The sequence below is a fragment of the Centroberyx affinis genome, unplaced genomic scaffold, assembly GCF_046629955.1.
Source record: "Centroberyx affinis isolate AG114_WGS23_722 - 3 ecotype Tasmania unplaced genomic scaffold, CSIRO-AGI_Caff_v1 ptg003015l_1, whole genome shotgun sequence".
NCBI classification, from domain to species: domain Eukaryota; kingdom Metazoa; phylum Chordata; class Actinopteri; order Beryciformes; family Berycidae; genus Centroberyx; species Centroberyx affinis.
This window is the reverse complement of record NW_027281113.1, coordinates 66,885-93,645: the sequence shown is the minus strand read 5'-3', so window position 1 is coordinate 93,645 and position 26,761 is coordinate 66,885. Positions and strand designations below refer to the sequence as shown.

The 26,761-nt window shown below is 41.1% G+C and overlaps 1 protein-coding gene across 1 annotated transcript in view; it reads left to right on the top strand.

Annotated features, from left to right (window-relative positions):
• srbd1 (S1 RNA binding domain 1) overlaps nucleotides 1-26,761 on the top strand; it is a 66,875-nt gene that overhangs the window by 420 nt on the left and 39,694 nt on the right. Inside the window, exons 2-14 of the mRNA XM_071537310.1 lie at nucleotides 55-122; nucleotides 660-1,104; nucleotides 1,357-1,584; nucleotides 1,793-1,959; nucleotides 2,365-2,482; nucleotides 3,378-3,516; nucleotides 3,902-3,998; nucleotides 4,818-5,004; nucleotides 13,257-13,360; nucleotides 14,947-15,054; nucleotides 16,331-16,488; nucleotides 18,104-18,194; nucleotides 18,648-18,755. Of these exons, the coding sequence (XP_071393411.1) occupies nucleotides 55-122; nucleotides 660-1,104; nucleotides 1,357-1,584; nucleotides 1,793-1,959; nucleotides 2,365-2,482; nucleotides 3,378-3,516; nucleotides 3,902-3,998; nucleotides 4,818-5,004; nucleotides 13,257-13,360; nucleotides 14,947-15,054; nucleotides 16,331-16,488; nucleotides 18,104-18,194; nucleotides 18,648-18,755 (2,018 nt within the window). The remainder of the gene's footprint in view (nucleotides 1-54; nucleotides 123-659; nucleotides 1,105-1,356; nucleotides 1,585-1,792; nucleotides 1,960-2,364; nucleotides 2,483-3,377; nucleotides 3,517-3,901; nucleotides 3,999-4,817; nucleotides 5,005-13,256; nucleotides 13,361-14,946; nucleotides 15,055-16,330; nucleotides 16,489-18,103; nucleotides 18,195-18,647; nucleotides 18,756-26,761) is intronic.

Below are 26,761 nucleotides of genomic sequence, written 5' to 3'. Positions count from 1 at the left end.
AGGATAATTGGTCTGGTCTGCTCTGGCATTTACTGGTGTATCATTTTCTAACAGATGATTCGAAGACCCCGAGCAGTAAATGTCTGCAAGGAAGTAGAACATGTAGATGTGGACACAGACCTGTGAGTATTTATTGGTAATGTATACATTCCTTCAGTCATTTATTGTCTTTACCTCCTTATTCCTAGTATGATGTTACATCATCACACGGCCATCTAGGAAAATAACAGGTAATTGTAATAAATTAACAGGTGATTATAATCAAATGACAGCCACAGCCAATGAACTGTCTATATTGTAAGGCACCATATTGGTAGGAAATGCATGTGACATCATGGGAATACTATGCATTCCTATTCAGGGTCACTGGCCTGGTTGGAGCCTGTCCCCAGCATAAATTGGGTGAAAGACAGGGACTAGGGGGGACACCCTGAACAGGTCGACAGTACATCACAGGGCTAACACAGATATAGAGACAGAAATTAGAGTCCAGTCCACCTTACTTGCATGCCTTCTTGCTGTGAGGCGACAGTGCTAACCATGCCACCGTGCCAACCTCTGTTCTATTCTATTCTATTCTATTCTATTCTATCTAATAACAACACATTGACATTGTTTGATGTTGATTTCAGTTCTGTTTTATTCTATTCTGCCATCAGGTCCTTTTCCCAGACTGTGAGCAGTGATGAGGATAGTGAGGAATGGAGACCGCCAGGCCAAAAGTCCAAGGCCCCCAGCCAGACCAGCACAGCCGCTGCAGCTGGGGAGAAGAAAGCAGCTGCCAAGAGACCTGCTAAACCTAAGGAACCAAAAGCTCCGAAAGAACCTAAAGCTCCAAAAGTGCCGAAAGAACCTAAAGCTCCCAAAGTGCCCAAAGAACCTAAGCCTAGGGCACCGCGAAAACCTGCTGCAGAGCGGAAACCTCGTGCCCCTAAAGCTCCTAAGGATCCCGGAGCGTCTAGGATGGCTGGAACAAAGAGGAAAAAGATGGATGAGGGCAAAAAGGATGACGAGGCAGGAGAAGGCGAAGGAGAAAGACTGACTGACCGCCCGGAGGGACAGAGGGCAGAAAATGGTGAGCCGAGTATCAGAATGAAGGTTGAGGTGAGACTGATAGCCTTTTTTAAATAACAATGTGTCTACATACATTTATATACACACACACACACACACACACAAACACAGGTATGCTGAAGAGGAGGTGAGGTACAGTTGGCAATAACTCAATCGTCTATACTGTCATATCAGTGTTTTTTTTTGTATAATTTAGTTAGATTAATGGCATCAAATATCACTTATCCCTCTTTCCTTCTCTCTCTTGTTTTCTCTTCCTCTCTTTCTCTTTTTCTCTTGTAGAGGGTGTCATTTATCGTGTCAGAGGACAGATGGGCGGATGAGGGGTCGTCTGCGTCAGGGCTGGGAGTGAAGAAAGAGGAAGCGGAGGAGGAGGACTACACGTTTGACGAGCCATGTCTTAAGAAACAGAAGACCAGTGGAGCCCCCCAGGGACAACCAACTGCATTACCACCGTCAAAAGCACAAGATCTGAGGAATGAACTCAACATGAACTGGGACCTGATAGAGGTATAGTGGCGTGTATGAGTATGGGTATGTGGCAAGTTACCTATGCCACGTAAACCTGTTCACTCATATGTGATAACTTTCTCACTCATATGTGATAACTTTTCTCTGTTTATTTGTGCGTTGAGCAGTCAATAATTGATTGTGATAATTATGGCGATGTCTGACTGCATACTTACCTGTCTGCGCATTTGTGTGTCTCTCCCCTCAGCTATTGTCCACCCTGACATGCATGGAGCAATGGGTGTGTGTGAACATCGTCCAGCTGCTGCGTGAGGAAAACACGGTGCCTTTCATGGTGCGCTACCGCAAAGAGATGATCAACCACATGGACGCCGATGCTGTCCGAGACGTCCAGCTGGTATACGAGGAGATATGGTAGGCCAGACTGTATGTGTGTGTGTTTGTGAGACTCTTTTACTTTTGATGTTCGCTAAAGAAAATATTGCATTAAAACAATAGAAAAAAATAAACTTAATCCAAGCTTTTAAAATGACTTTCACACCCACACCATCACTTACATCCACATACTCAGAGGCACATCTAGCACATCAGTGAGGTCTACTGGTTGGCCACTAGATGGTGCTAGCAGTCTATGAATCTTGGAGCAGTATTGATGATGTGTGTTTGTTTTAGATGTTATGTGTGTAAGTTTATTTGCATGTTATTTATGTGTGTGTGTGTGTGTGTATTATAATTGTGTATCTAATCCATTTGTCGTTTTGTTTGTGTATGTGTAAATGGTTATTGTGCGTGTGTATGTGTGTGTTTGCATGTTTGCAGCTCTCTGGCCAAGAAGACACAGTCTGTGATCCAGACTTTGAAAAAAGACGGGATTCTGACAGAGGAACTGGAGCAAAACCTGAGGAGCTGCCAATCTGCTGATGAACTGGATCATTTGGTCAGATTCACATTTTCAGGCTACAGTTACACTAGTCATTTTATTGTGATCTTTTGTGATCTCATTCTAAGGATTTTATGACATTGCATTGCTGTGCATCCACACTGAAAGTAGCTGTTATGATATATATGAGATGAGATATGAGATATAAGCTGTTATGCATCTGTGTATGCCTTCCTTTTTCCTGCTCTCCCACTGTATCTTCTTACATTGCCAATTACAATCTGAGCCTTACCGCCATAGTATCTGGTGTTTAAGATCCAATCTGAGCAAAATCTCATTTTCCACACCTGTCAATTAATGCACCCTTATGTAATTGGATGATGAAAGTCGCTTTGAAACGACAACTGTAACTGAAACACAGGGATGTAAACAGTAAAGATGCTTGATACCACAGCCAGGGCATACCAAATAATTAGGGGCCTTATTTTCAGATTGATAACAATCCATTTGTGAAATTATCTAGCAGAATTTGAGTGGATTTCACCTACTTGATATATAAGGATTCATTGGTTTTATTAAGATTTTATTGATTACTTTTAATGCTCTGCTGGGTCTGGCTCCCTGTACCAGCTCAAATTATTTTTTTAACCCCTTGTACATACCTGACATCCTCAGCCAAGTCCCCCTGACTAATCTGACATTGAGACTAGTCCACAAGTGACTGGACCTTTGATGTCCTGCCAGAGGAGCGTTTCTATTAATTTCTACATACATGCTTATATATATATAAATAAATAATTTTACACATTTTATTATTATTGTTTCAAGGGTTATATATACATTATATTGTTATTATTATGACCAAGGTTGCCAATACATTTCAGTGAAAAAGTGAAATGGCCAAAATTGCAACAGGTTTCAGCCCAGTGCCTCTGTCTCCCTCCCTCTGTAGTATTCTCCCTATAAGAAGGGCAGTAAGCTGACTAAGGCACGCAGGGCCAAAGCGCTGGGCCTGGAGGGAGCTGCCTTAGCACTGATGGATGCACCACACACCCTGGATTTAAGGGCATGGGTTAAACCTGGTACTGAGGGTAAGACACACAGAGTAGATCTATGGATTTAGTATCAATCCTGGCAATGATTTGTAAGGTAAATATTTATGCCTAGACCTGACAAGGTCCCACCTGGACCTGTTGACCTTTTCTTGTGTCAGACTGAATTTATTACTTAGGCTAATTGATCACATTTGGGAAAAATACTTATATTAGCAGTTTATCATAGGCAGAATACGAACAATTTAAGACGTTAGTTGTACAGACACACACTTGTATTATACATTAAAACTGCAAATTTTAAACCACATGTTCAAAATTATATCTGCTCTTACAGTTTTTGAGGGCCATAAGAGGGCAGTAAAGGTCCATGAGAATACTGTTTTTAAGGGTGTGTGTGTTTGTGTGTCGGTGTGTGTGTCAGGTCTGTCGTCAGTGGAGGAGTTGGCTACAGGTGTGGAGCATATCTTGGCTGATATGATAGCCAAAGACCCTGAGACCCTAACCTACGTGAGAACATTGTAAGAACACATCCACATGCAACTTTTTTTATTCTTTTTTTTCCCTATAATGCTATCTTTTATTGGACATTTGCACAGTGGACGTCATCTACATAACTGAATAGTATATACATTTCGTCTCTATCTGCATTTACACCTGGCATTTCTCTCAAAGATAGGCTACATGTTCAGCAGCCGGATAGAAATCTGCTTGCCCCCTTGCTTTCCCTCGCAATATGCCAATTCTTCTTCCTGAATGTAGGCCTAGTTTTTAACCATCCTTTCTGTCTGTTAGCTGACTCAAATGGGGCGTAATGTTTTGGGAAGAGTATACTGTAGAGATTACGTATGTTGCTTGGAGAAACATTTCCATCTACACTTGGCCAAACTGTGGCCACAGTACTCTCAAACCACCTCCAGAGGTGGCAATTGTATAAGTGAGATCAGATTGCTATCCTATCGCTAAAGACACATTTTGATGGCAGATGTAATTGGGGTCTCAGTTTTTTTAGTATCAGGATCAGAATAGCTTTAATTGGCCAAGTACAACAGTGGCACATTGACTGACCCATTAGGTGCAGGACAAAATGTAACCTCACATATAGTGCAGATAAGACCAGAAGTGTGCTTTACCTGCCTTGCTTGATGCATTGATAACATATTCCTTGCCTCTCCCTGCCTGTCTCCCTGTCTTCTCTCTATCCCTCCACGCTGATCTCCCCCTCCCTCTCTCTCCCTCTCTCTCCCTCTCTCTCTCTCTCTCTCTCTGTGTCTCTGTCTTTTCCCTCTCCCTCTCTTTTTGTCTCTGTTTTTTTCTGTCTTTCTCTTTCTCTGTCTCAGGTGTGAGAACAGCATTGTGACTATCCAGTCCTCTGTGTCCAAAGCGGCCCTGAAGGAAAAGGAGCAAGAGAAGCCGGACCAGGGCCACAGGAGACCAGGGGGCCCACAAAACAAAACCAAGGACATCAGCAAGTTCCAACTCTACTTTGACTTCACCACCAACATCCAGCGTATCCAGCCCCATCAGGTAGCATGCCAGATCTATTAATATACTCATCGGTTTGTCCCTCCATCCATCCATCCATCTATCTTAACTGTTTTTTTTTACCAGCCAAGTAAACTTGAGCACTAAAGTACTTCACATATTTCGAGCAATGGCCTGCAGGATAGGTTGCAGGATGATGGGGGCTGTTAAACATACCAACAACATGGGAGTTTCCCAGTACAATGGCAGACTGAGCAGCTGTATTGGAGCAGTTGGGGTTTCAGTGCCCTGCTAAAGGGCACTTCAAACACTGTTACTGAAGCAGTCAAGAGCACTTCTTATTCAATTCCCCCAGCCGGTCCAGGGGATTGGAACCGGTGATATCCCAGTCACAAACCCTCTGGCTATTGCTGCCTACACAGTCATTGGAAAATTAAATTTTAAAACACTAATTACACTTGGAAATTACTTTTGTAACGGGCCTGAGATTGTTCTGTAGAGTTCAAATAGATTATTCAATACAACTCTTGTCATAATTTGGAACAGCCACAGTCCTGCCATTCACAGACAGATGAATCTTACCACTTGAAGCGTACTCACAAGCCACCCCACTTCACACTGAAAAAGATGAGCCAGCACATACTGGTGGAACAGGCTTTACAGGTCAAAAACTGTCTCTTGACTGTGTTTCATAGTGTTTGCTATACTTGCACACTATCCAAGTCTTTGTTGTAAGAACTAAAAGCAATAACTTAACATTTCTTTCAATATTCTCTAGCCACTCTCTCTCTCTGTCACAAACATACACACACACACACACACACACACACACACACACACACACACACACACAAGTGCACACCATCTGTTTGCGTTTGTGTCATTTCTGTCTGCTTCATGCGTGCCACTTCTGAATGCTAGCCATGTCAGTCGCGGTTAGCCTTGTCTGTACCCCCCTATTTACCCCTCCTCTCTCCTGCTCGACCTGCTCTGCTCCCCCTCTGTCCCTCCAGTGACTGGTGGGTTACTCAGAGTTGGTCCCGGGCCTCATGTGTCACCACAGCTTCTGTCACTGGCTGCGTCTCTGCCACCCCACACTCTCTGGCAACCATGCCACTCTGCCCTACAGTCATACACACATACACACACACACAGATGCATGCATATGCACACACACAACACAAGTCCCCTCATTCTCTCCTCTTAACATATGTGACATGTCCCCTGCTGACATGCCATTGGATTAGGAAGCTTTGATTGACAGGCGCTCTCCCGCCTTGACAGTTACTGCTGCTGGGCCCACAGACGGACGGAGGGTTGGGAAGAGGGAGCGAGAGAGAGAGAGGGAGGGAGAGAATGAACAGTGAGGGAAGATGAGCGACATGGAGGTGCGTTCGCCGCTTATCTCTATCCCTCCATGCTGATCTCCCCCTCCCTCTCTCTGTCTCCCTCTCCCTCTCTCTCTCTCTCTCTCTCACTAAACCTCAGCCCTCCAATCCACTATACGCCTCTTCCACCCTCTCTACCCCCCCTTACCCCCCTCTCCTCTCCTGCGTATGCGAGGCCGTTAATTCGATGACTCGCCTTTGTCACGGAGCGTTAATCCAGAGGCTGCTGTGACCCTGCTAGCTGTCGGATTCCGGCTAAAATGAACCTTTTCTAGCCGTCAAGTTGGCGGGAAGGGGGAGCAGGTGGGAGATGTGTTTTGACAGGAGGCATGTGTGTGAGCACACACTTGCCTGTTTGCTTTAGCACGTTTTAGTAAGCCCCAGCTCTGGTGGTTTGTTAAAGGCAAAGGATGGAAGGGTGTTAGAGTCGGGTCAGTGAACAACCAAGTTCACCTGTAGATGTAAAACAGCATCCTGTGGTGCTAGTGTTAACAACATTTTTCAGAAAATTGGGTAGTTTTAGAATAGTTAATAGTTTCATAATTTTAGAAATTATGGGATCAAACTTGATGAATTAAGGCATTATTAGTCTAGAGAAAATAGTTAGAGAAAGAAATACAAAAACGCAATATGTGAAGCCAGAAGTGAAGTGACAGTAGAGTAAGTGAAGAAACAATAGACTAAAATAGTAAACATGTTGTCCCCCACCAGTGATGTAGTTCCACCCTTGGGTCAGTCAGTGACTGCTGAGTGTACTTGAAATATGAGTGAAATTGTATAAGCATTTTCATATGGGACAATGAAAGGACAGATTGACCATATATTTCTGTTGCCTACTCTCCTCAGAATTAGGCTTACAAGTTATATCTTGAAATGTAGTAACTGTAATTGTTCTGTTTTTACTCAATACAGTACAAAATATAAGAACTACAATAAGCAATAAATACAATCCGTACATTACACAATGTACACTACAATACAATTTATAATACAATATACAATATAACATACAACACCAGGAGCGTGAGTGTTATGAATAATATAAATGCTAAATGATAAGTGATATCTGGTATTGCACAGTAGGTAAGTGGTAATATGATATAAGTAGTCAACACTGACGGCACAGTGGTAGTACAGTGATGAGTGTAATAACAGTACAACAGTCCAACAACTGTACAATAACTACAGTGTCTTGTGGTTAGAGGTTTGCCAAAAAATGCTCCATTGACTCTCACTTCAACACATCAACCCAGTCTGATGTCTCCATGTGTGTAGCGTGTGTAGACTATTATGTTACCTGTGATAACTTTAACTGTATTGCTTTACCACTGAGTCCCCATTCATTGTCCCCCACATTGTATGATAAGTTTAACTGTATGACCTGCTTTACCACTGAGTCCCCATTCATTGTCAATGCCGCCCCCTAGCAGCACAATGTCAACGTTACAGTGTGACTAACAAACTAACAAACTAATGAACAAACAAACGAACCTTTGGTGGGGGACAAGAATTGGATATAACATACACATTCAGTGGTCAGTCGCACTTGTTGCTAATCATTTAAAAACAATTTCTTTTCTTTTCTATTGAGTTGCAGAATGTGATAATTCCTCCAATATAACCCTTTATACAATTATGCAACTTGAGATTCTTTTATTCATAAAACAATCATATATTGGCTGCAGTTTACTAGGCTACCTCAGATAGAGATTTCAGCTGGCTTTATTAATTGTATATAGTATTGTTTTATAAGTAAATTTCGTGTATATAAATCTTTGGCATTCAATATGTCTCAAAGCATAAGCCGATTGACATATCTAGTTGAGGTGCCAGGCTCTGATTTGATTCCGTCAGATTTGATTTGAGGCCTTCATACAAGGGAACGTTTTTACCTCATAGCTATTAGGACCCAGTATGCTGTTGGAGTATGCCACGGTGGATTTGTTTGAATGTACAGAGGGCTGTTTTTAATGTGATTTGCGTGATCAAATGGTAGTTTAGCGCTCTAGTCAGAGGCTAGCCTGGAGAGGAGCATGGCTAAATGGAACTGTTTCATCAATTAAACACTTCTTTTGATGGGCAGGTGGGGAAAGACAAGCGTGTTTGCGCTGTCACTTACACATACAAACACACTCAGAGTCTGTGGTGTGTGTGTGTTTGCGTTTTTGCTGGAGTAGCGGTCTGTGTCTTCAAAGGACTTGATCAAATCAATATTACGTATTGTGGTGCACTGGTGCAATGAATAATGCATTGATCAGTAATCAATTATTCAGTAAGTTACATTGAACATTTTGCAGTAACATGGGTACAGCTTTTTATCCATTTTTACATTTTTTTTAAAGAATGATGGATTCTCCCTTTCCATGTTTTTCATATCAACAATGACCTCTTTTCTTTTTCAATAATTCGGGCCCATATAAAAAATATTTTAACATTTTTATAACATTAAAGCTATTCTTACATTAACGTTAAATTCTAATAAAATTTTTTCATCTGTTCAAGTATTTGTTAAATTTGAAACTACTTTTTTTTTTATTTCCATGACAAAATTATTGCAATTTGAAATGCTTTTCTTCTTTCTTCTTTATCAAGTTTATTGTTCCTGTAGAACGGTCGTTGTGGTATCTCTGCCTCCATGTCGCGTGTGTTTGTTTTTGGAGAGAGAAAGGGAGAGAAACAATAGAAAGTTCTCTGTGAGCAGCCGGTGTGTTTGTGTAAAGATCAGCCGTGGACCATGATCCCTTGTGGTGACCGAACCTCATTCATATTTAAAAAGTCACTATTGACCTGGAATCATACTGTCTAAAGAATAACATTCACTAAATGTAGCTTACATTCCTCATGTTTTTCCAATTATAACTTCATTGTTTATGAAGAATGTAATTCGATATTGCTTTTTTTCCATGTTCCTGAGCTAATAATGCTAAGCTATGCTATTTTATGAGTCTATATGGCAAGAGTGAATTTTCTGACATGCAGCTGATAGTTTTTGGTTGATAAACACCAGTAAAATAGATCTTACAATATATCTTACATCTTAATATGTCTCGTCTAATTTTTATTGCGAACACTCATTTCCACAGACAAGTCTATGAATAATATGTCCCCATTTTCTGATGACTCACAAAAACATATTACACAGGCACTACTTAATACTGTAACTCTACATTTGAAATTGATAATTTAAATCACTTAGAAATCTGGGGTCTTTGAGCTAGTGAAAAGTTAGGATTATTAAAATACAATGAAATGGCTTGCAAAAACATTACATCTCCAATTATTTATTTGTTTGTATGTATGTATCATAGACTATAAATATGTATGTTTATTTCTTTATTTATTATTTATTTATAATTGTAATTAACAGCTGACATTACCTGTAGAAAATGTTTCATGACCCTGCTAACAAGCCAAACCACTGAGGAGGCATTTTAAAATGTTGAAAACAATTCAAAATGTCAAAAATAATATGTCTGTCAATGGAAAATTTTTAATCAATTCCTGAAAAGTGGATGTGTGAAGTTGATGCGTTGTGAAGAATACATAAAGATTACATTATCAAATGCCCTTGAATTTTGCAGTTGAAAAGGTTTTTAAATGCACACGTCTATGAGGAAATTCAAACAATTATCCACAAATAATACGGTATATTTTCCACATCTGTATGTTATTGCTTGTTTGTTGAGCCAGTCAGTTGGTCTGAAATGTAGATAAATGAATCATAGTTACTTTTACAACGACTTTTACACAAGTACATTTACGGCTCCTTGAAATGTCCCGTTTCTGTTGGCCAGGTCAAACAAAGTATAGCAAGCGTCTTCGTGCGTGTGCGTGTGTGTGTGTTGCTACGTGTCTATGAATCTGTGTCTTTGCTTGTGTCTCTTTTGTGTCTGTGTGTTTATGCTTGATACGTTGTGTGGATAGATGTGTTGATGACAGTATTCCTCTAAAGAAAGGGCGAGAGAGAGAAAGAGACAGATAGAGAGAGGAAGGTCTCTGGCTGGCTGCCCTCCCTTGGGGGCTGGTAGAGGGATGCAGGGATCGAGGAAAGACAGTCTGTCTGGTCTTGTCAGGGTTTGGCCAGTACTCGGCTACCTGTCACTCCTGGCCCATCTAACCCACACATACACACACACACACACCTCCCACTCCGTCTCACATCTCCCTTCCTTTCAGATCACCCTCTGTCTCCCACCACTGACCCAACCCAGCCAGAAACTGAGAGACGTACAGACAGACTCTAGGTTATTTACTGTCAGTAAGGACAGTGGCCAGACACAGAGGAAAACAGAGCAAGGGACACAGACTGAACGACTGTTGATTAGAGCCACAATAAGCTGGCTTTTTCACCATACACAGGCTGTTTTTTCCGGCGGTTTTGCATTTTGGTTGGGCGTGTTTGCCTGCATCACAGTTTGGATTTAGTGACCAGGCAAAAATGGTTGAACGAAAATTTGGTTAGGGTTTGGTTGTGGTTAAATTACAGGGGGGTTAAGAAGCAAAAGTTTTGTGAAAACATATAGTTGATTGGCATCTTTGTAGAAGAATCTGCATTGCCTCAGAATGTTTGTGGATCATGAAGGCAACAGAAATGGATACGAGAGATTGGGATTGTCAAAAACCTTGCCCATATAACCTGTATAATATGGTGTTTAAGGACTAAAAATACTACGGGAATAGTATGGTTTGGAATAATTACTTGCAAAACTGCTAGAACATGTTGCCCACCGTGTCATGGCCTTGAGACTCCTTGTTCATAGACATTTTTTTTTCTTTATAGCTTTCACTATTGTCTTTCTGTGTGACTTTGGGTATCAGACCGGACCAACCGTAGATTGTCGCTTGCTGTGAGACTCTTAATTAAAGTGTCTCTTGTCTTTGACATTCTGTAAAGGCTCAATGTGGGTTTCTCAACCGTTTCTTTTTTTTTTTTTGTAGGTAACCCCTGTATTGAGGTTTGAAATACACAATTCACCCCAACATTCAAACGTGGACATTTTGCTGGATAAAGTGCAGAAACATTCCTCAGTCATTCATCAGGGAGACAAAAATGAAGCAGCTCTTGTGTGGGTTTTCAATGACAACTTCCAAGTAAGGCTGCAAGGTTTCCATAGTGGAGTCACCGTCAGGCCAAACGCCTTTGCCAGCAGCTATTAATTTCAGAATAACCTGATATTTTTATAATCATTTTAGATTGATATGTATTTTTTTCCAAGGGATCCTTTTTCCATATTAGGGCTTTAGTTAAAGCCTGTCTTATATTCTGTTATATTCACTAGGTTCTTTCTGGAAAACAAATGATGATGGAAAGAAATAAGGAATAACATTTACCAGTGTTCATGTTTATTCAGCACAAAACCAATTAGTTGTAGGGCCACTCTGTGACTTAAAAATAACTTAGTTAGTAGTTATTGATTTGTTACTGTTTTGTTTTGTCAGTGGGGGTTTGACCCCTGAGAGCACAGATTTACCAAGGCTGTTTTGTCTTTATTTCTTTAACTTCACTCATGGGCTTTCCCAGATGTTCAGAGAGGCCAGAAAGAGGAAATTTGCTTCGTCCTCTGACAGCATGTTAAACTTCAGTGCTTTGATGAAGATCGTATGAGAAATCTCATCGCAGTCAATGCGGCAGCCTGGAGCAAAAACATGCCAAAAGAAGAGAAATCTAATTTTCATCATAATTCAGGCAAGCTCGCTGCATTAATTCTTGCCCCTGCCCTGCCATTAGCTGTGTTTTATGTGTTTTTTTTTTAGTGTGTGTGTGTATGTGTGCGTTGCACGCGGGCCGTGCAGCACATCTGAGGGTGCTGCTGAGTGGTAGTGGTTATGGCATGACGTGTGTGGGTGGGGGTGGGGGGGTAGGCCTTGCGGTAGCAGTGGTGATGGTGGCGCAGTGGTGGCATTTGTCAGCTTGCTTCTTCCGCTTGGGCTCCAGATTGACGTCTTGTTTCTTGGCCCTGTTCTGTGGCGGGCTAAAGGTTCCCCACTGAAAAGGTCAGACACTTACTACTGTTTGCTTAACAGCATGTAACAGTTCCTCTGAGGGGGGACCAGCACACATCACAACAGGCCTGGCCACAGGACATAGTCCTAGGCTAGTCACTTCTTTATGCGTGTGTGTGTGGAGAGTTGAGATTTTGTGTTTGTAGTTGTATGTGGAGGTTTGGGGTTGTGTGTCTGTGTGTGTGTGTGATGTTTTAATAGATTGTGCACAGTAAGTTTGTGTAACCCAAGCTTACACCTGTGTCCGTGTGTCCAATAATGATTTTTATTTGATCAGTGATATACATATGTGCCACCCTTTTCTTTACAGTTATAAGTTGCTGTCAATTAGAAACAACAAAACATGCTGAACATGAAAGATTGCATTTGTTTCAGAAATTATAACATGTCGAAGCCGTAAACCTATATCAATCTCTGCACTGTGTATATATGTCAAAATCAAAATATGTATTTTTATGCTTGTCTGGCATATAAATACATATTTTGATTTTGAGAAAAATAAAATCCATTCCTGTTTCACTGTGTGACAATTTTCACAATGTGGACGCAAACTAATCAGACTGCGAGTAAAACTGCAGAAATAAGATAAGTTAACCCAAATTTGTATCATTCCCAAAGCCAATAATACATTACAGACGGGTTAACTTTAGCAGACACTGAGTAATTAATATTTAGTGGTCACAACAACAGAATAATCCACTGTATGAATCTGGAGTTTTGCATATCTCAGGTGCTTTTCAGAACATGTATGCAGTCTACATGTGTGTTAACGGAGGGCTTGTGAGTGTGTGGGAGGGCAGGGTTTTTTTTTTCTCTGTGTTCACGTGTGTATGCGCTGTCTATACAGGTTATCATTGTATTTCATTAACGAGGGGAAATATGTGTGTGTGTGTATGTGTACAGACCCTGGCTATTAACCGAGGGGAGAGTCTGAAGATTCTGACAGTGAAGGTGAACATTCCTGACAGGGTGAAGAGTGACTTCACTAGGTGGTGCATCAACAACAGGTCAGACACACACCAACATACAAACACCCTTACACACACTGACAAGTAGACACACACACACACACACACACACACACACACACACACGCACACACACACACACATGCACACAAAAAGTATCCGTATCTTCATCCATCAACCAATGCATGAAAGATTGAGACAGCATCCAGATTCATATAAAATCACAAAGGTGGACTGCTGACTGTGTGTATGTGTGTGTGTGTTACATTTTTCCCTACTTAAACTCAGATGTGTCATTGGTGTGTAATAAATCAAATTATTTTGTAAACTTAAGCGTCAAACTATTTCATTTCATTTATTAAAGTGGAAAAGCGGAGGGAGAACTGAAACATTATCCACGCGATGGTCATTGAGTTTAGTCCTTGGCTAGCGAGACAAAGTGGATGAGGTTGACAGTATGTAGAGTTTGACAAGATAGATGCAGATTCTTTGGTGAATATATTCAAATGAATAGATTCATGTTATTAAAGATTCACAGTTTGCACCCAGTATTTTTGCAGAAATAGTGACAGTTGACTTGCTTTTCAACAAGGCAAATTCAATGCAACAAGGCTTCTCAGTTTTATGCAGTTCATCCATTGGTCAAGGTTTGTTCATTCTATTTGAATAGAACATCCTCTAAAAGACCTTACCTTGAGAGATAATTGAGTTTAGTGAAAAATAAAGCAGGGAGTCAAATGATTTGAATTTTTCCACATTACAATTTGAAGACACTTCAAAAAAAGGAACGATTTTGTGGATAGAAATATCACATTAATTGGCACTGTTGTATCATTTAGATTTAATCCGTCATTTGCAATTCCTCAAAAATCTTGATGCTATTGAACTCATGCAATTTTCTTTTGGAGGAATATCATTTAGACAATCTCTGGCTAATTTCACTTCATGCTTTTATCACGCCTAAGTATCCTTTTGAAATGTATATAAAAATGAATCAATTAAAATATTGATAGCTTGTGCATTTTCAAAGCAGAATATTTATATATTTCAAAAAATGAATATGCTGTTTAATGCAATGTGACTGAAAATTTTGTTCAATATCTATGTATGTAAGCTCAAACAGTGTCACTCAATTGAAAAATATGCCTGACTCTTTTATTAAATGAAATGAATGTGAATGTGAATGTGAAGCAGGGCATTGCTATAAATGGCATGTGTGCTCAGTCCACTTTCCCTGCATAAATAAAGGTAAAACAAATAAAAATAAATGCGCTTTATATTTTAATATTCATATTTAAATCATATTTAATCAATCAAGACTGACTTATTTATTTATTTGAAGGGAATCATTTGTTAACATAAAATAACACATGCAACAAACAGCTCCTGTTGGATGAAAATATGATAACCATAATTGATTTAGGACCTATTATATGCTCGCCAGTGGTGTTTTATATGACTTTTTTCTTTTTGTGATTTAGTTTCACACAAGAGAGTCAGGTTATGAACTACGGGAAACAGCGTTTGTGGTTATGTGTCTGTCAAACCAAGGCATGCATTTGTCAGTTGAAATTGTCCATGGAAAAAAATATACTTCTTTTCTATTCCATTCTATTCTATTGCAGGTGGAGGCCTAAGACTTTTGCCAGAGAAGAGCTTCTTAAAATCGTCAGGAATGCAGTAGAGGATTCTTATAAAAGGCTCATTCTACCTCTCCTCTCCAGGAGCTACAGGTATTTGAGTGTGTGAGTGTGAGTGTGAGTGTGAGTGTGAGTGTGAGTGTGAGTGTGAGTGTGAGTGTGAGCGTGAGTGTTTTCAGGACCAGGAACTTATTTTCCCCTGGCAACCACTTATTCATGTACGCTGTATTTGATGCCTACTGTGCAGTAACATTTTTGAGGATCTGAGCAGAATTTTCACAGACCCACTCTGGGACCCTCTGTGAGCACAACGCAGCCTTTGTAGTCCTCTGTGAGCACAGATTTAGCGTTCCAATTTAAGTTTAATGTACACGTGTAACTCTGTAATCTAGGGGTGCAACTAAAGATTATTTTCATTATCGATTAATCTACCCATTACTTAAGCAATATTGTTGACCTGCGGCCTCGTGCCTACGACCGAATCACAGCCGTGCTGATATACAGTACAACAGCACGACCTCGAGTGTGATAGTGCTTTTATACAACAGTTGTATAAACAAAGCTATTCATCAAGTAATGGTAATTTGAGACAACAGATGATTTTTGTCTGTTATTTGTCTCCACCAACAAAAACAGTTCCCTCAGGATTCCACTACCAAGTGGAATCCAACACAGTACCAACACAGCCTAATCAGGTTACATTAGAACACCTGTGAAGCGGAGTGATACATACAGTACAGCGTCCCAGTGCTGTTATACTGTATATCAGCACTCATGGAATGCCTCTTGTCCAATCGAATTGCTCGACTGGAAATAACTGTTGTATAATTTTTTGATTAATCATTTAGTCTGTAAAATGTAGAAAATAATGACAAATTCCCATCACAAGTTACCAGAGCCCAAAGTGATTCATAAAATTAGCAGCCAAGAAAACCCCAAAGTATTAATTTTGTAATGATATGAAATGGAAAAGCAAACAAATCTTAGCAATTGTGAAGCTGTAGCCAGCAAATGTTTGGTATTTTCACTAAATTTACTAATTGCTTTAGTAATTACTAAAATGATTAATAGATTATCAAAATTATAATTGCTAAATTTTCTGTCGATCGACTAATTGATTAATTGACTAATTGTTTAAGCATTACTGTCATCCCTTTCCCACTTCTTTCCCTGTCTCTCACCTCTGTCTTACCCGCTCTCCTTTTCTCTCCATTCTCTCTCTCTTTATTTTTTTCTTTCCCACACCATACAACCCCCTTCTACATCCATCTCTCTCTTCACCCCCCTTCTCGTATCTCTCTCTGTCTTTGTCTCTACCCGTTTTTCTCTCCCATCCTCTCCCTATCTCTCTGTCTTTCCCTCTCTGTAGGACTAAGCTGACAAGTGCAGCAGAAAAGGAGTCAATAGCCATGTTTGTGCGGTCCCTCCGCCAGCGCCTGTTGGTGTGTCCAGTCAGAGGCTGTGTCATCATGGGGGTGGACCCAGGCTTCAGACACGGCTGTAAGCTGGCCATCCTCTCCCCGACTAGTAAGTGGACGCATACTGTAATGTACTCACATATGTATAGTACACTCAGTATTCACTTTAATAGTGATGTCCTTCTGTACATCACTGTTGACCTGAGCAGTTATACTGTATACATACCTTTGGCATGCCAGTTGGCTTGAATGAGTGTTGCCATTCCCCTCTGACCATTCTCATCAACCTGCTGCTGCTGACTGGTTTGTTTTTTGCTTATTGCACCATTCTTTGTAAACTCAAGACTCAAGTGCACAAAAATCCCAGGAGGACGGCTGTCTCTGAGATGCTGGAACCAGCGTGTCTGGCAACAGCCATGTCACATAGTCGCTAAATCACCCGTCTTGCCCATTCTAATGATTAGTTGAACAGTGACTGAACTTTTTAACCCTTTCTTTATACTTATACTTCCACCTTGTACAGAAATAAACAAGCATCAAAGCCAGACATCTCTGCAGTGAGTTACACACATTATTTGATTAAGTAGTAATGAAGCCAGGGATTCTGTCTGAGAGGACATCATGTGACCAGTCACCACCAGACTTGTTACCATCAAGCTGTGTGTGTGTGAGTGTGTGTGTGCGCGTGTTTTACATGCCACAGACAGGATGCCAGTTGGCATGGCCCTGGTGGGCTGACGGTGTGTGTGTGTTTTTATGTATCTATGTTCTCAGCGTGTCTCTCAGTGGGTGTGGCTTCACACTGTGCAAGGGTTGGTCCCACCCTCTGGGTGACTGATTGTCTGGCCACGACTCACGCTGACACACTCACACACACACACACACTTACAACAGACAGACAGACATGGACATGTACCACGTCGAGCCCAGCTTGGTGGTCACAGGTCTGGTTGTGCCTAGGTCACATGACTTCCTGTCAGAGCTGTCCATTCAGATCCACGCTCTCTTCTGAGGGTGACAGGAAGTGGCACGAACTGGACTCCCTGTGGAGGGTTGGACAGTACAGATCTTCTCTTAAGATTATATATGATTTATTTAGGGCTGCAACTAATGATTATTTTCATTGTCGATTAATCTGTTGATTATTTTCTCGATTAATCGATTAGTTGTTTGGTCTATAAAATGGTGAAAAATGTGGATCAGTGTTTCCCAAAGCCCAAGATGACGTCCTCAAATGTCTTGTTTTGTCCACAACCCAAAGATATTCAGTTTACTGTCATAGAGGAGTAAAGAAACCAGAAAATATTCACATTTAAGAAGCTGGAATCAGAGAATTTAGACTTATTTTTCTTAAAAAATTACTCAAACCGATTAATCGATTATCAAAATAGTTGCAGATTAATTTAATAGTTGACAACTAATCGATTAATCGTTGCAGCTCTAGATTTATTTTATTTAAGGCATTGCTGCCTCATTAGACGGTGTACAATGGAGAGACACGAGTTCATAGCCTGCTGAACCCATGTTATGATATCATTGTTTTCATTGTAATTCTTTACCAGCAACATTGTATTTCAGTCTCTCTCTCACTCTCTCTCTTTCGCTCTCTCTTTCTCTCTCTCTCTCTCTCTCTCTCTTGCTGTCTCTCTGTCTCTCTCTCTGCCTCTCCCTCTCTCTCTCTCCCTGTCTCTCTCTGTCTCACTCTGTCTGTCTCTGTCTCTCAGGTCAGATTCTCCACACTGATGTGGTCTACCTGCTTAATGCAGGCCAGCTAAATGAAGCACAAAAACTACGACACCTTATGATCAAATACAGGTACTGCAGCTCATATGTAAAGTGTACACAATACATGCAGTATTCTCATTGACTAAGTCAAATACAATTTAAGAAAAATATAGCATAAAAGCATGATGATGATCCAGAAAGATACAGTTTTTCATGGACTTATGTTTTTTAGGTGTTTGTCCTGCATTCATGTAGCAGCATTAATACCCTTGTGCTAGAAAATCATCTGTTTTACTTTATCTAGCCAGATCAACAAGTATAACTATACATACACCACAATGTTAGATTCCAAAATGAACCGTTGTTAAGGCACTGGAAATAATACTGTGATTTGAACTAAGAGTGAACTTCGGTCACAGAATCAAAATTCACCCCCTCTTCCACCCTCGAGCATCCAGGGGAAATACTTCTTACTCTTTCCATCATTGGTGTTTCCTTCCTCATCCTTGCCCTGTTTTTCCTCTTCCTCTCTGTCCATACTAGCTGTAACAGGGTTGTCATTGGCAATGGGACAGCGTGCCGCGAGACGGAGACCTTCTTTGCTGACCTCATCACCAAGGGCCACTTCCACCCCCTGGACGTGTCCTACTGGTAAGACACAGAGAGGGAGAGCAAAGCTGAATTTTATAACTTTTATATACAGGTGGCACACTCCTCACATATTGGCCACTCCTGGACAAACTTATAGTTAAATATATTCCATCCATGGTGTAACGGTAGTTAATGAGGTGTACCCTGTGCCCTCAAATCCTTCTCCTCCTCCTTGTCAATGGTCTCAACTTGGCTGAAAGGTGGTGGGTAGTAATCTCACATCAATTAGAAATCATTGGAAATAATCTAAGCTTTATACAAATCATATTATACAAAGGGTTGTTTTATCAACTCCTGTGGTAGCCAGGGAGCTTGTTATCAACCTTTCATGTTTTCTCCCAGTTTTATTTCATTCAGTACACACGTGTTGGTAACCGTTGTGCAAAAGCCATAATACCATAAGGGTCTTGTTTTATACATTGACCTCTTGCATCACTGTCGTACCCATAATCACAGTTAAGAAGACCCTCTGAGTTATTTGCTGTTTTAACGTTTGCTTTTAACGTATGTCTTTATAATATATACCTTTAATGCGATCTTATAGGGACACCTGGATATTTTAAAGTTTAGACAATTTTTACAATTCTGGACACACTGTGGTGGACTGGTACTTTCCATACTGGTACTTTAGGCTTTTGACTTTGCTTATTAACTTTTGGCAAGTGGTATCCATTTGTTTCAGCGAAATGGTCATTAATGCCAGCACCTCATAGTTTAATATGTTCCATCCATGGCTTAATGGTCATTAATGAGGTGTATATTGTGCCTCTATGACTATCCACATACACTGCGTGCACAATTATTAGGCAAGGCATGGCCCCCTTTCTCACCTGACCTAAACCCTATTGAGAACTTGTGGGCCCTTCTTAAATGTTTGTATTTGTTGAAATGTCAGAAGTGTTTATTTGTAAATTTCAAGTTGTTTATTTGTTATTCTTACTCTAATAAATGAAAATAAACAAGTGAGATGGGAAATTTTTAGTTTTTCATTTAGTTGCATAATAATTCTGCACACTAATAGTTGCTTAATAATTGTGCACACATAGATATTCTCCTGAGAAAGCCAAAACTCACTTTTCCTTTGTTAAGGTTTATTAACATTTTGGATTGACTGAGAGCATTGTATTTGTTCAAAAATAAAATTAATCCTCAGGAATACAACTTGCCTAATAATTGTGCATGCAGTGTATGTGTCCGTGTCAGTTAGGCTTAATATCATTTTATATGCATTAGAAGGATGAAGCACGCTACACAGTTCTCCTGGTTCAGTATGTTGTATGTAGACTTTGCCATTCCTTCGAGGCCACTAGGGGCAGATAGGCTAAATGAAACGTGAGTGAGTTACTTTCTGGATCAATGAGGTGCTTTGCATCTAAAAAAAATAAAATAATGTCTTACTGTACTTACCGGAGTATACACTACTGCTTTCCATACATTCCCAATATTTAAAAAGCTCATTCCAAGCAGATTTCAAGAGTTTCAAATATTCAAGACCATCTTCGAATACATTTTCACACAAGATTTGTAAAGATTCAATAGTGAAGTTGAAGGTACTAGAGGAGAATGGAAGAGAGGTATGAAAGGCGGAGGAAGTGAGGAGGGTGAGATGGGGGCGGGGGAGAGAGACGGATGAGATGAGGACTGGTGATGCTAAATAAGAAGTCAGGGTCTGAGTAGAGAAGTGGAGAAAGTAAAGTGCGTGGAGAGGAAAGGGAGGGTGAAAAGAGGGACAAGGAATGTGTAACAGTGGAGGAGAGAGGTGAAAAATGTGTGCGAGTGTGAGAAAGAGGGACGGAGACGGAGAGCAATACTTGCAAACAGGAATGTGTCCCTCAAGCGAGTTTTGTCTATAAAAGCCATCTGGACTTTGTTTCACTTCTGTCCAATTAGAGAGACGGGGCTGCGGTCCATGGTGTCTGTAACCAGGCCCAGTCCACACTTCAGAACACGACAGAACAGAACCTCGGCCCAAACATAATAACCACTGGCTTCTCCTCGCTCTGCCTCCTTAGTTCCATGTGTGTTTGTTGACTTGAGGTTGGGATTGGGACCATAGCCTAGAACAATTCTGAACTATTCTATACTTTGTGTGTGTGTGTGTGTGTGTGTGCGCAAGTTTTCTCAGTATCTGTGATCCACTGAAGTCTGATAGCGTCGCCTCCTTACTTTGACAGTTGAATCAAAGCATATAGACACATACACACACACACACACATAGGCTTCAGAGGTCACAACTTATGTGTAATAGCCCACATTTTTCCTTTAAAGCCTGTTCCCTCTTCTCTCCGTTTCCAAGAACAGAAGTGGTCAAAGTACGAACTCTGAGGCGTTTATTAGGTTAACGTCCACTTGATTATTTTGATGACAGACATTTTTTTTTGTTCTGAGCAGGCTTGAGCACCTCTAGAGTACCAAAATTCCACATCTTGATATAATGTCTCCCTCTTGTTCATTCTTGTGGTGGAACTATTGGCTTTAGTGCTTGTCACAACAAGTAAAAATGTTGGAACTTTTTTTGATGTGGTGATGCTGGACTGTCCTACACCAAATGATAAGATTAACTGTATTTTTGCAGCACTTTTCCTAACGCAAGTGAAATGGGCTTTCTTTTCCTTAATAGGGTTTGTAGGATAAACTAAGGCTTGTGCAAGTGCATGAACTTTCTAAGGGCAGACAGATGATATTTTGACATTAGCCACAGATATATGGCTAATGTCAGACAGATGATATTTTGACATTAGCCATAGAAATATGGCTGTTGCTATGCAGATGATATCTTTCTGGAGTCGCTCTCAAGTGACACTTTGGTTTCTTTGGACAGTGGCTGATGTAGGCTCTGAAACATAGACGTTAAAGCTGAAATCTGTGTGTGTTACAGTTTTTCCTCTTTCCCTCCCTTTCTCCCTCCCCCCACCCTTCCTCTTATTTGCCTTTCCTCTCTTCTGTCTTTCCGTCACTCCCTTTCTTCCTTCCTCTATCCTTCCCTCATTCCCTTTTTCCCTCCCTCCTTCCTTGCCACCCTTCCCTCTTCCCACTGTCTGTCCTTCTCCCCTCCTTCTCCCTTCTCAGACATTTCCTTTGTAAGATCTTGATCAAATAAATGTGCGTTGGAAATGCCCTCCACACTAATAACTACTACTGTGGTGGGGGTTTCCCCCATTTTTCTTTTTAATGTAAGACTAACCTAAAGTTGCTTGGCACAACTCTAATTTCAGCTCCATTGTAGGGCTGTAGAAATAATCATTTTTTTAATACAATTCACAATAACGTATCCTTTTAATGTACCTCTGTAAAATAGCCCTTTAATGTGATTTCTTTTATCACTTTGATATTGCAACTAATTGGTTTCAATGAGCTAAAAGACAAATATTAAACCTTTTCCTTTTTTTCAGCACCTGTTGCCTGATGAATAATAATGTGATACTGAATTGATCCCCACCGGGAAATTCTCTTTTCATTTGCTCCCGTCCACAGGGATGTCAGACTACAGGGTCAAGTTTAGAGCAACAGCCTTGGAGCTGGTAGCGATTCAGTGTCTTACTCAAGGACGCTTCAACAGGCAGGATGATTTTCAACATGGGGCTTACCACTTGGCCACCCTACTGCCAGAAAAATTAGTAAAATTTCTTTAATTCCTCTATTAAGTACTCCTTTAAAATACATGGTGGCCAAACATCTTAAATATTGGCCTATCATGTGTCAGTTTTGACCAAAATGTCCCCTGATAGAGGATGGTGGGGGGCAGGGACAGATGACTGACCACAAGAAATGACCGTTATTGCACTGCTAACTACGACTCCCATGGGGCCTTGCTCCCCTGCTGTTTGACCCACCGCTTACCCTGAAATGCCACCAGGGAATCCTCATTATCACGGCAATGAGGATGATGACAGCGAGGGGAAATGGCCCTTGATGCATTAGAAACAGCAAGGGGTCAAAGTGCTTGCTGTGAATGTCCCCAATATAATAGATTGACCCAATTACTGGTGCACTTGTTAGTACTGTGTATGTCTAAGCATGTGTTGGCTGAGCAGAGTAAAGGTTTTCTGGTGGCTCAGTGGACGAAGGCACATAAACATAACGGCAACATCCTGGGTTTGAATCCAGCCCAGGACCTTTATCATGTGTTATCCCCCTCTCTCTACTCCAGTCTTTCCTGTGTCTCTCCAGTTTCAACTGTCTATATAATAAAGGCAAGAAATGAAAAAAAATAAAAAAATAAAAAAGGCAGTCTCTGCTTAGGCAGCTGGCTTAATCATGCTGGTGAAAAATTACTAGTCTTAAGTGCTCACTTACAGACTTCTTCCCTCTCATACCACGACTAGACACACAAACACACTGCACAGACAAACTCACCATATTCCTGAGCTGAATATGGTCTGGTCTGTTTCAGTGTGGTTAGAAAGTGTCTCTGTCTCTCTATTCATCTCTACCTTACCATCCTTGTTTCAATGGCTTCCTTCCTTTTTTCTGCTCTCTCTGTCGTTTTCAGCAACTGGAAGCAGCTGTGCAGTTGGAGAGAGGTTTTATTTTGGCTCAATGTTGGAGTGCGCAAAAAACATATAGCATATATGTGTGCAGTGTTTCCCCTAGGATGGAGTTGTAGCAGCGGAGGGAAAACATTTTTTTTGCACAAGCATTTTTTTGTGCACACGTTGTTGTGCTGACATTATCAGGTAAGCGCAAAGTTTCTCGTTTATATGCTTTACTCACAGGTGTATGAATTGACCTGGATATGAAGCATCCGTAGCGCAAAATAATATAACGTTAGTTTCTAAAGAGATAAGACAGAGCCCTCTCCTCTTCTCTCCTCTCCTCTCCTCTCCTCTCCTCTCCGTTTATATGCTTTACTCACAAGTGTGTGAATTGACCTGGATATGAAGCATGTGTAGCGCAAAATAATATAATGTTAGTTTCTAAAGAGATAAGACAGAGCCCTCTCCTCTCCTCTCCTCTCCTCTCCTCTCCTCTCCTCTCCTCTCCTCTCGTAAAAAATAGCATATAGGGGAAACATATAGGGGAAACACTGGTGTGTGTGTGCATGCATGTAGGTAACACAAACTTCCCCCCTTGTTCCTCGTTCATTGCCCTTCTCTTCTCTTCTCTTCTCTTCTCTTCTCTTCTCTTCTCCTCTCCTCTCCTCTTGGCCATGACAGTGCTGTAGTTCATTAAAGACCTCGGCCTCATTTGCACCGTCTGCTTCCTGTCTCCCTCTGAGCCTTCATTGTGTCACCAACCCACCACCCCCACCCCACTCCAACCCCTCTCTCCTCCACCCCCCTGTCTCTCTCTCTCTCCTTCTGCCTCAATGCTCAGCTGGAATGACAGCCAGAGATGGCAGCCTGCGGGACATCCCTACTCGCATTCTGTGTGTGTGTGTGTGTGTGTGATTGTGAGTGCCATAGCCCTGTTTGAGTAGACTCATCATACTCACTGAGTCACCTTTTCCATAATTTCTAAGGAGTGTGGCCTTTCCTAAAGACAGCCAAACAAGGGTGCGCATGTGTGTGTCTTTGTGTGTGTGTGTGTGTGTGTGTGTGTGTGTGTGTGTGTGTGGTCTCATTTACCTGGAGGAAGAGGTGTGAAGGTGAAATGTCACATGTGAGAAAGGATGTGTGCCTGTGTGTTATGGGGGGTGAGAGATACAGAAAGGGAGGGGCTGGTCAGTTTGTGTCCAGTGGGATCTGTCTTTTTTTGTTCTGTTTCGCCCTGTGTGTGTGAGCTCAACACACCGATGCTGCAGGTCTCGACTCTGTTACCTGAGGCCCATTCACTTGATCTGCCCGCCTGGTACCACAGAGTATGGGCTTCCCGCCCATGTGTGAAGTCAGTTCAGATTCTGCCTCTTAAGCCTACATACACCTGACACTAATATCATGTCTGAGATGCCTAACAGATCAACTAATATATATAGGCCTATTCATTACTGGACACAACTGGAAGGCCTATCATAGCACACATTGTTAGAATTAAAGTGTGTCATCACAACTACCCACTGCTAGGCAGCTTGGATTTACAGATGTTTATTCATTGTAATAATGTATTTACTGCTTGGTCTAAAATAGGTCTATACATAGCCGTAATGATCCTGGGCTATATGAGAGCTAGACGCGACGTTGAAATCACGTCTTTTGCTCAGTGGGTAAGGTCACAGGGATGTTTTAATTAGAAATTCCTGCTTATAGCCTCTTTAATAATTGCTCATACCTTTGTATTGAATGTAATGACCGACAGACAGACACTTGTTGACGCTGCACCAGATGTCTTTCTTTCAACCCCAGCCTGAATTTGGACATGAAAGATGTTAGTATGACAGGGGTAAAAATAGAATTAATTCAGCTTTAGGTAACTGCAATTTTATTGCCAATAAGATAATATAGATTTTGTTAGGGGTAAGTATGCTTATCAGTTCATTCTGAGTATTATCCCACACCCAGTTGATAGCCTTCTTTTGGGTGTTTGTCTTTAATAAGATGAATGTGACCTCATGAAGCTGTTGGCAGCCACAGTATCCTGGTTACCAGCATCACCATGGATATACATTGCCTATTTAATCCTGAAGGGTAAAATGATCCACTGTGAAAATTACCCTGGAGGTGGTGCTTGTTTAGCATTTTAATATTAATCATTACATGGCTGACCCAGGCTCACTCATTACTTATGATATTTAGTTTTCCCGCAAACAAATATTGTTCAGTTGTTTTTGTATCTTTTTCTCAGTTGGGATAATTTGTGAACTGGGCTGTAGTGAACAATAAAATTGCTGCATATTATGAACAGCTGGAGTTAGCTAGAGTTGGCTCGAGTGATGTAGTGATAAAAGTAATGCAGACAGATTTAAATAAATACAGCTGCAGAAGGTGGTTAACAGCCATTTTCAGGCAAAAAGTTGACGTACAGTGGATATATAATCTCATAAAATCCAACATTTAGACACAGGTTTCAAAAACTACATTGAAATGACAAATGTAATCATAGCATCAATCTAAGTGTGACTGCCTTTCAACTGGATCGGATAGATAATCCAGTCAGAGCCTGTCCATTGTCACTCTGTACTTGTATCTTTGCCAATAGGGGCATTAAGAGCCAGATCTGACTCTTAATGGCCCTATTGAATTTACAGTACAGTAAGTTTACATGATTAAGCTCCAACAATACAGCATGACGTCTTATTGAGCTGACAAGGTGTGTCTGTGACCTTCATGGCCCTTACTGAATGCACACTAGGCTATTTGTCATACAGCTGTGCCCCAATAATGTAAAGATCTCCTGCTGGACATGAGTTTGTGACATTTTAGTTCAGCAAACATGCTCTCCCCCACTCAAGTAATTATATTACGCTGTAGGTGGCTTAGGTCTGTATATGTATTTAATGAAGTATGTGTTAATGTATGTCTGCGTTGCCCCCATAGAGTCTGATCATTGTCATTAACACCTGCTGGTAGCTAGCACACTGTCTACTGTTGGGCGCGTGTGTGTGTGTGTGTGTGTGTGTGTGTGTTTGTCCTTCTGGCTGCTTGACAGGCCAGTACAGCATGACCTTGTCTGTCAGTGTGCCTTAGCGCTGACTGGCAGAGCATGCAGGCTTTGTCAAAGTGCATAAGACGGCCCTTATAGTGCTCAGCACCGGCCAGACAGATGTCTGTGTGGGAGTGTGTGTGTGTTTCGAAGTGGAGTGTTTTTCTCGGTGACGACGCAGTGGTCTGTGTCACCCTCGTCAGCTGGGGTTTCTGGCTCTCTGTGAGAGGAGCTGATAGGTAGGAGGCACACACACACACAAATGCACACACACACACACACACACACACACACACACACACACACACACACACACACATATCACAGCGACTCTTGCTCCTCAGTCACTCAAAATGTAGTTCCTTTGGACACAATCTTCTTAACTGCAACACCTCATAGAGATCAACCTGTTGTCAGCAACCATTGCCTCAGCACCATCTTTACAATACATACATTCCTGAACTGCATTTCAACCAGATAAATTTGAG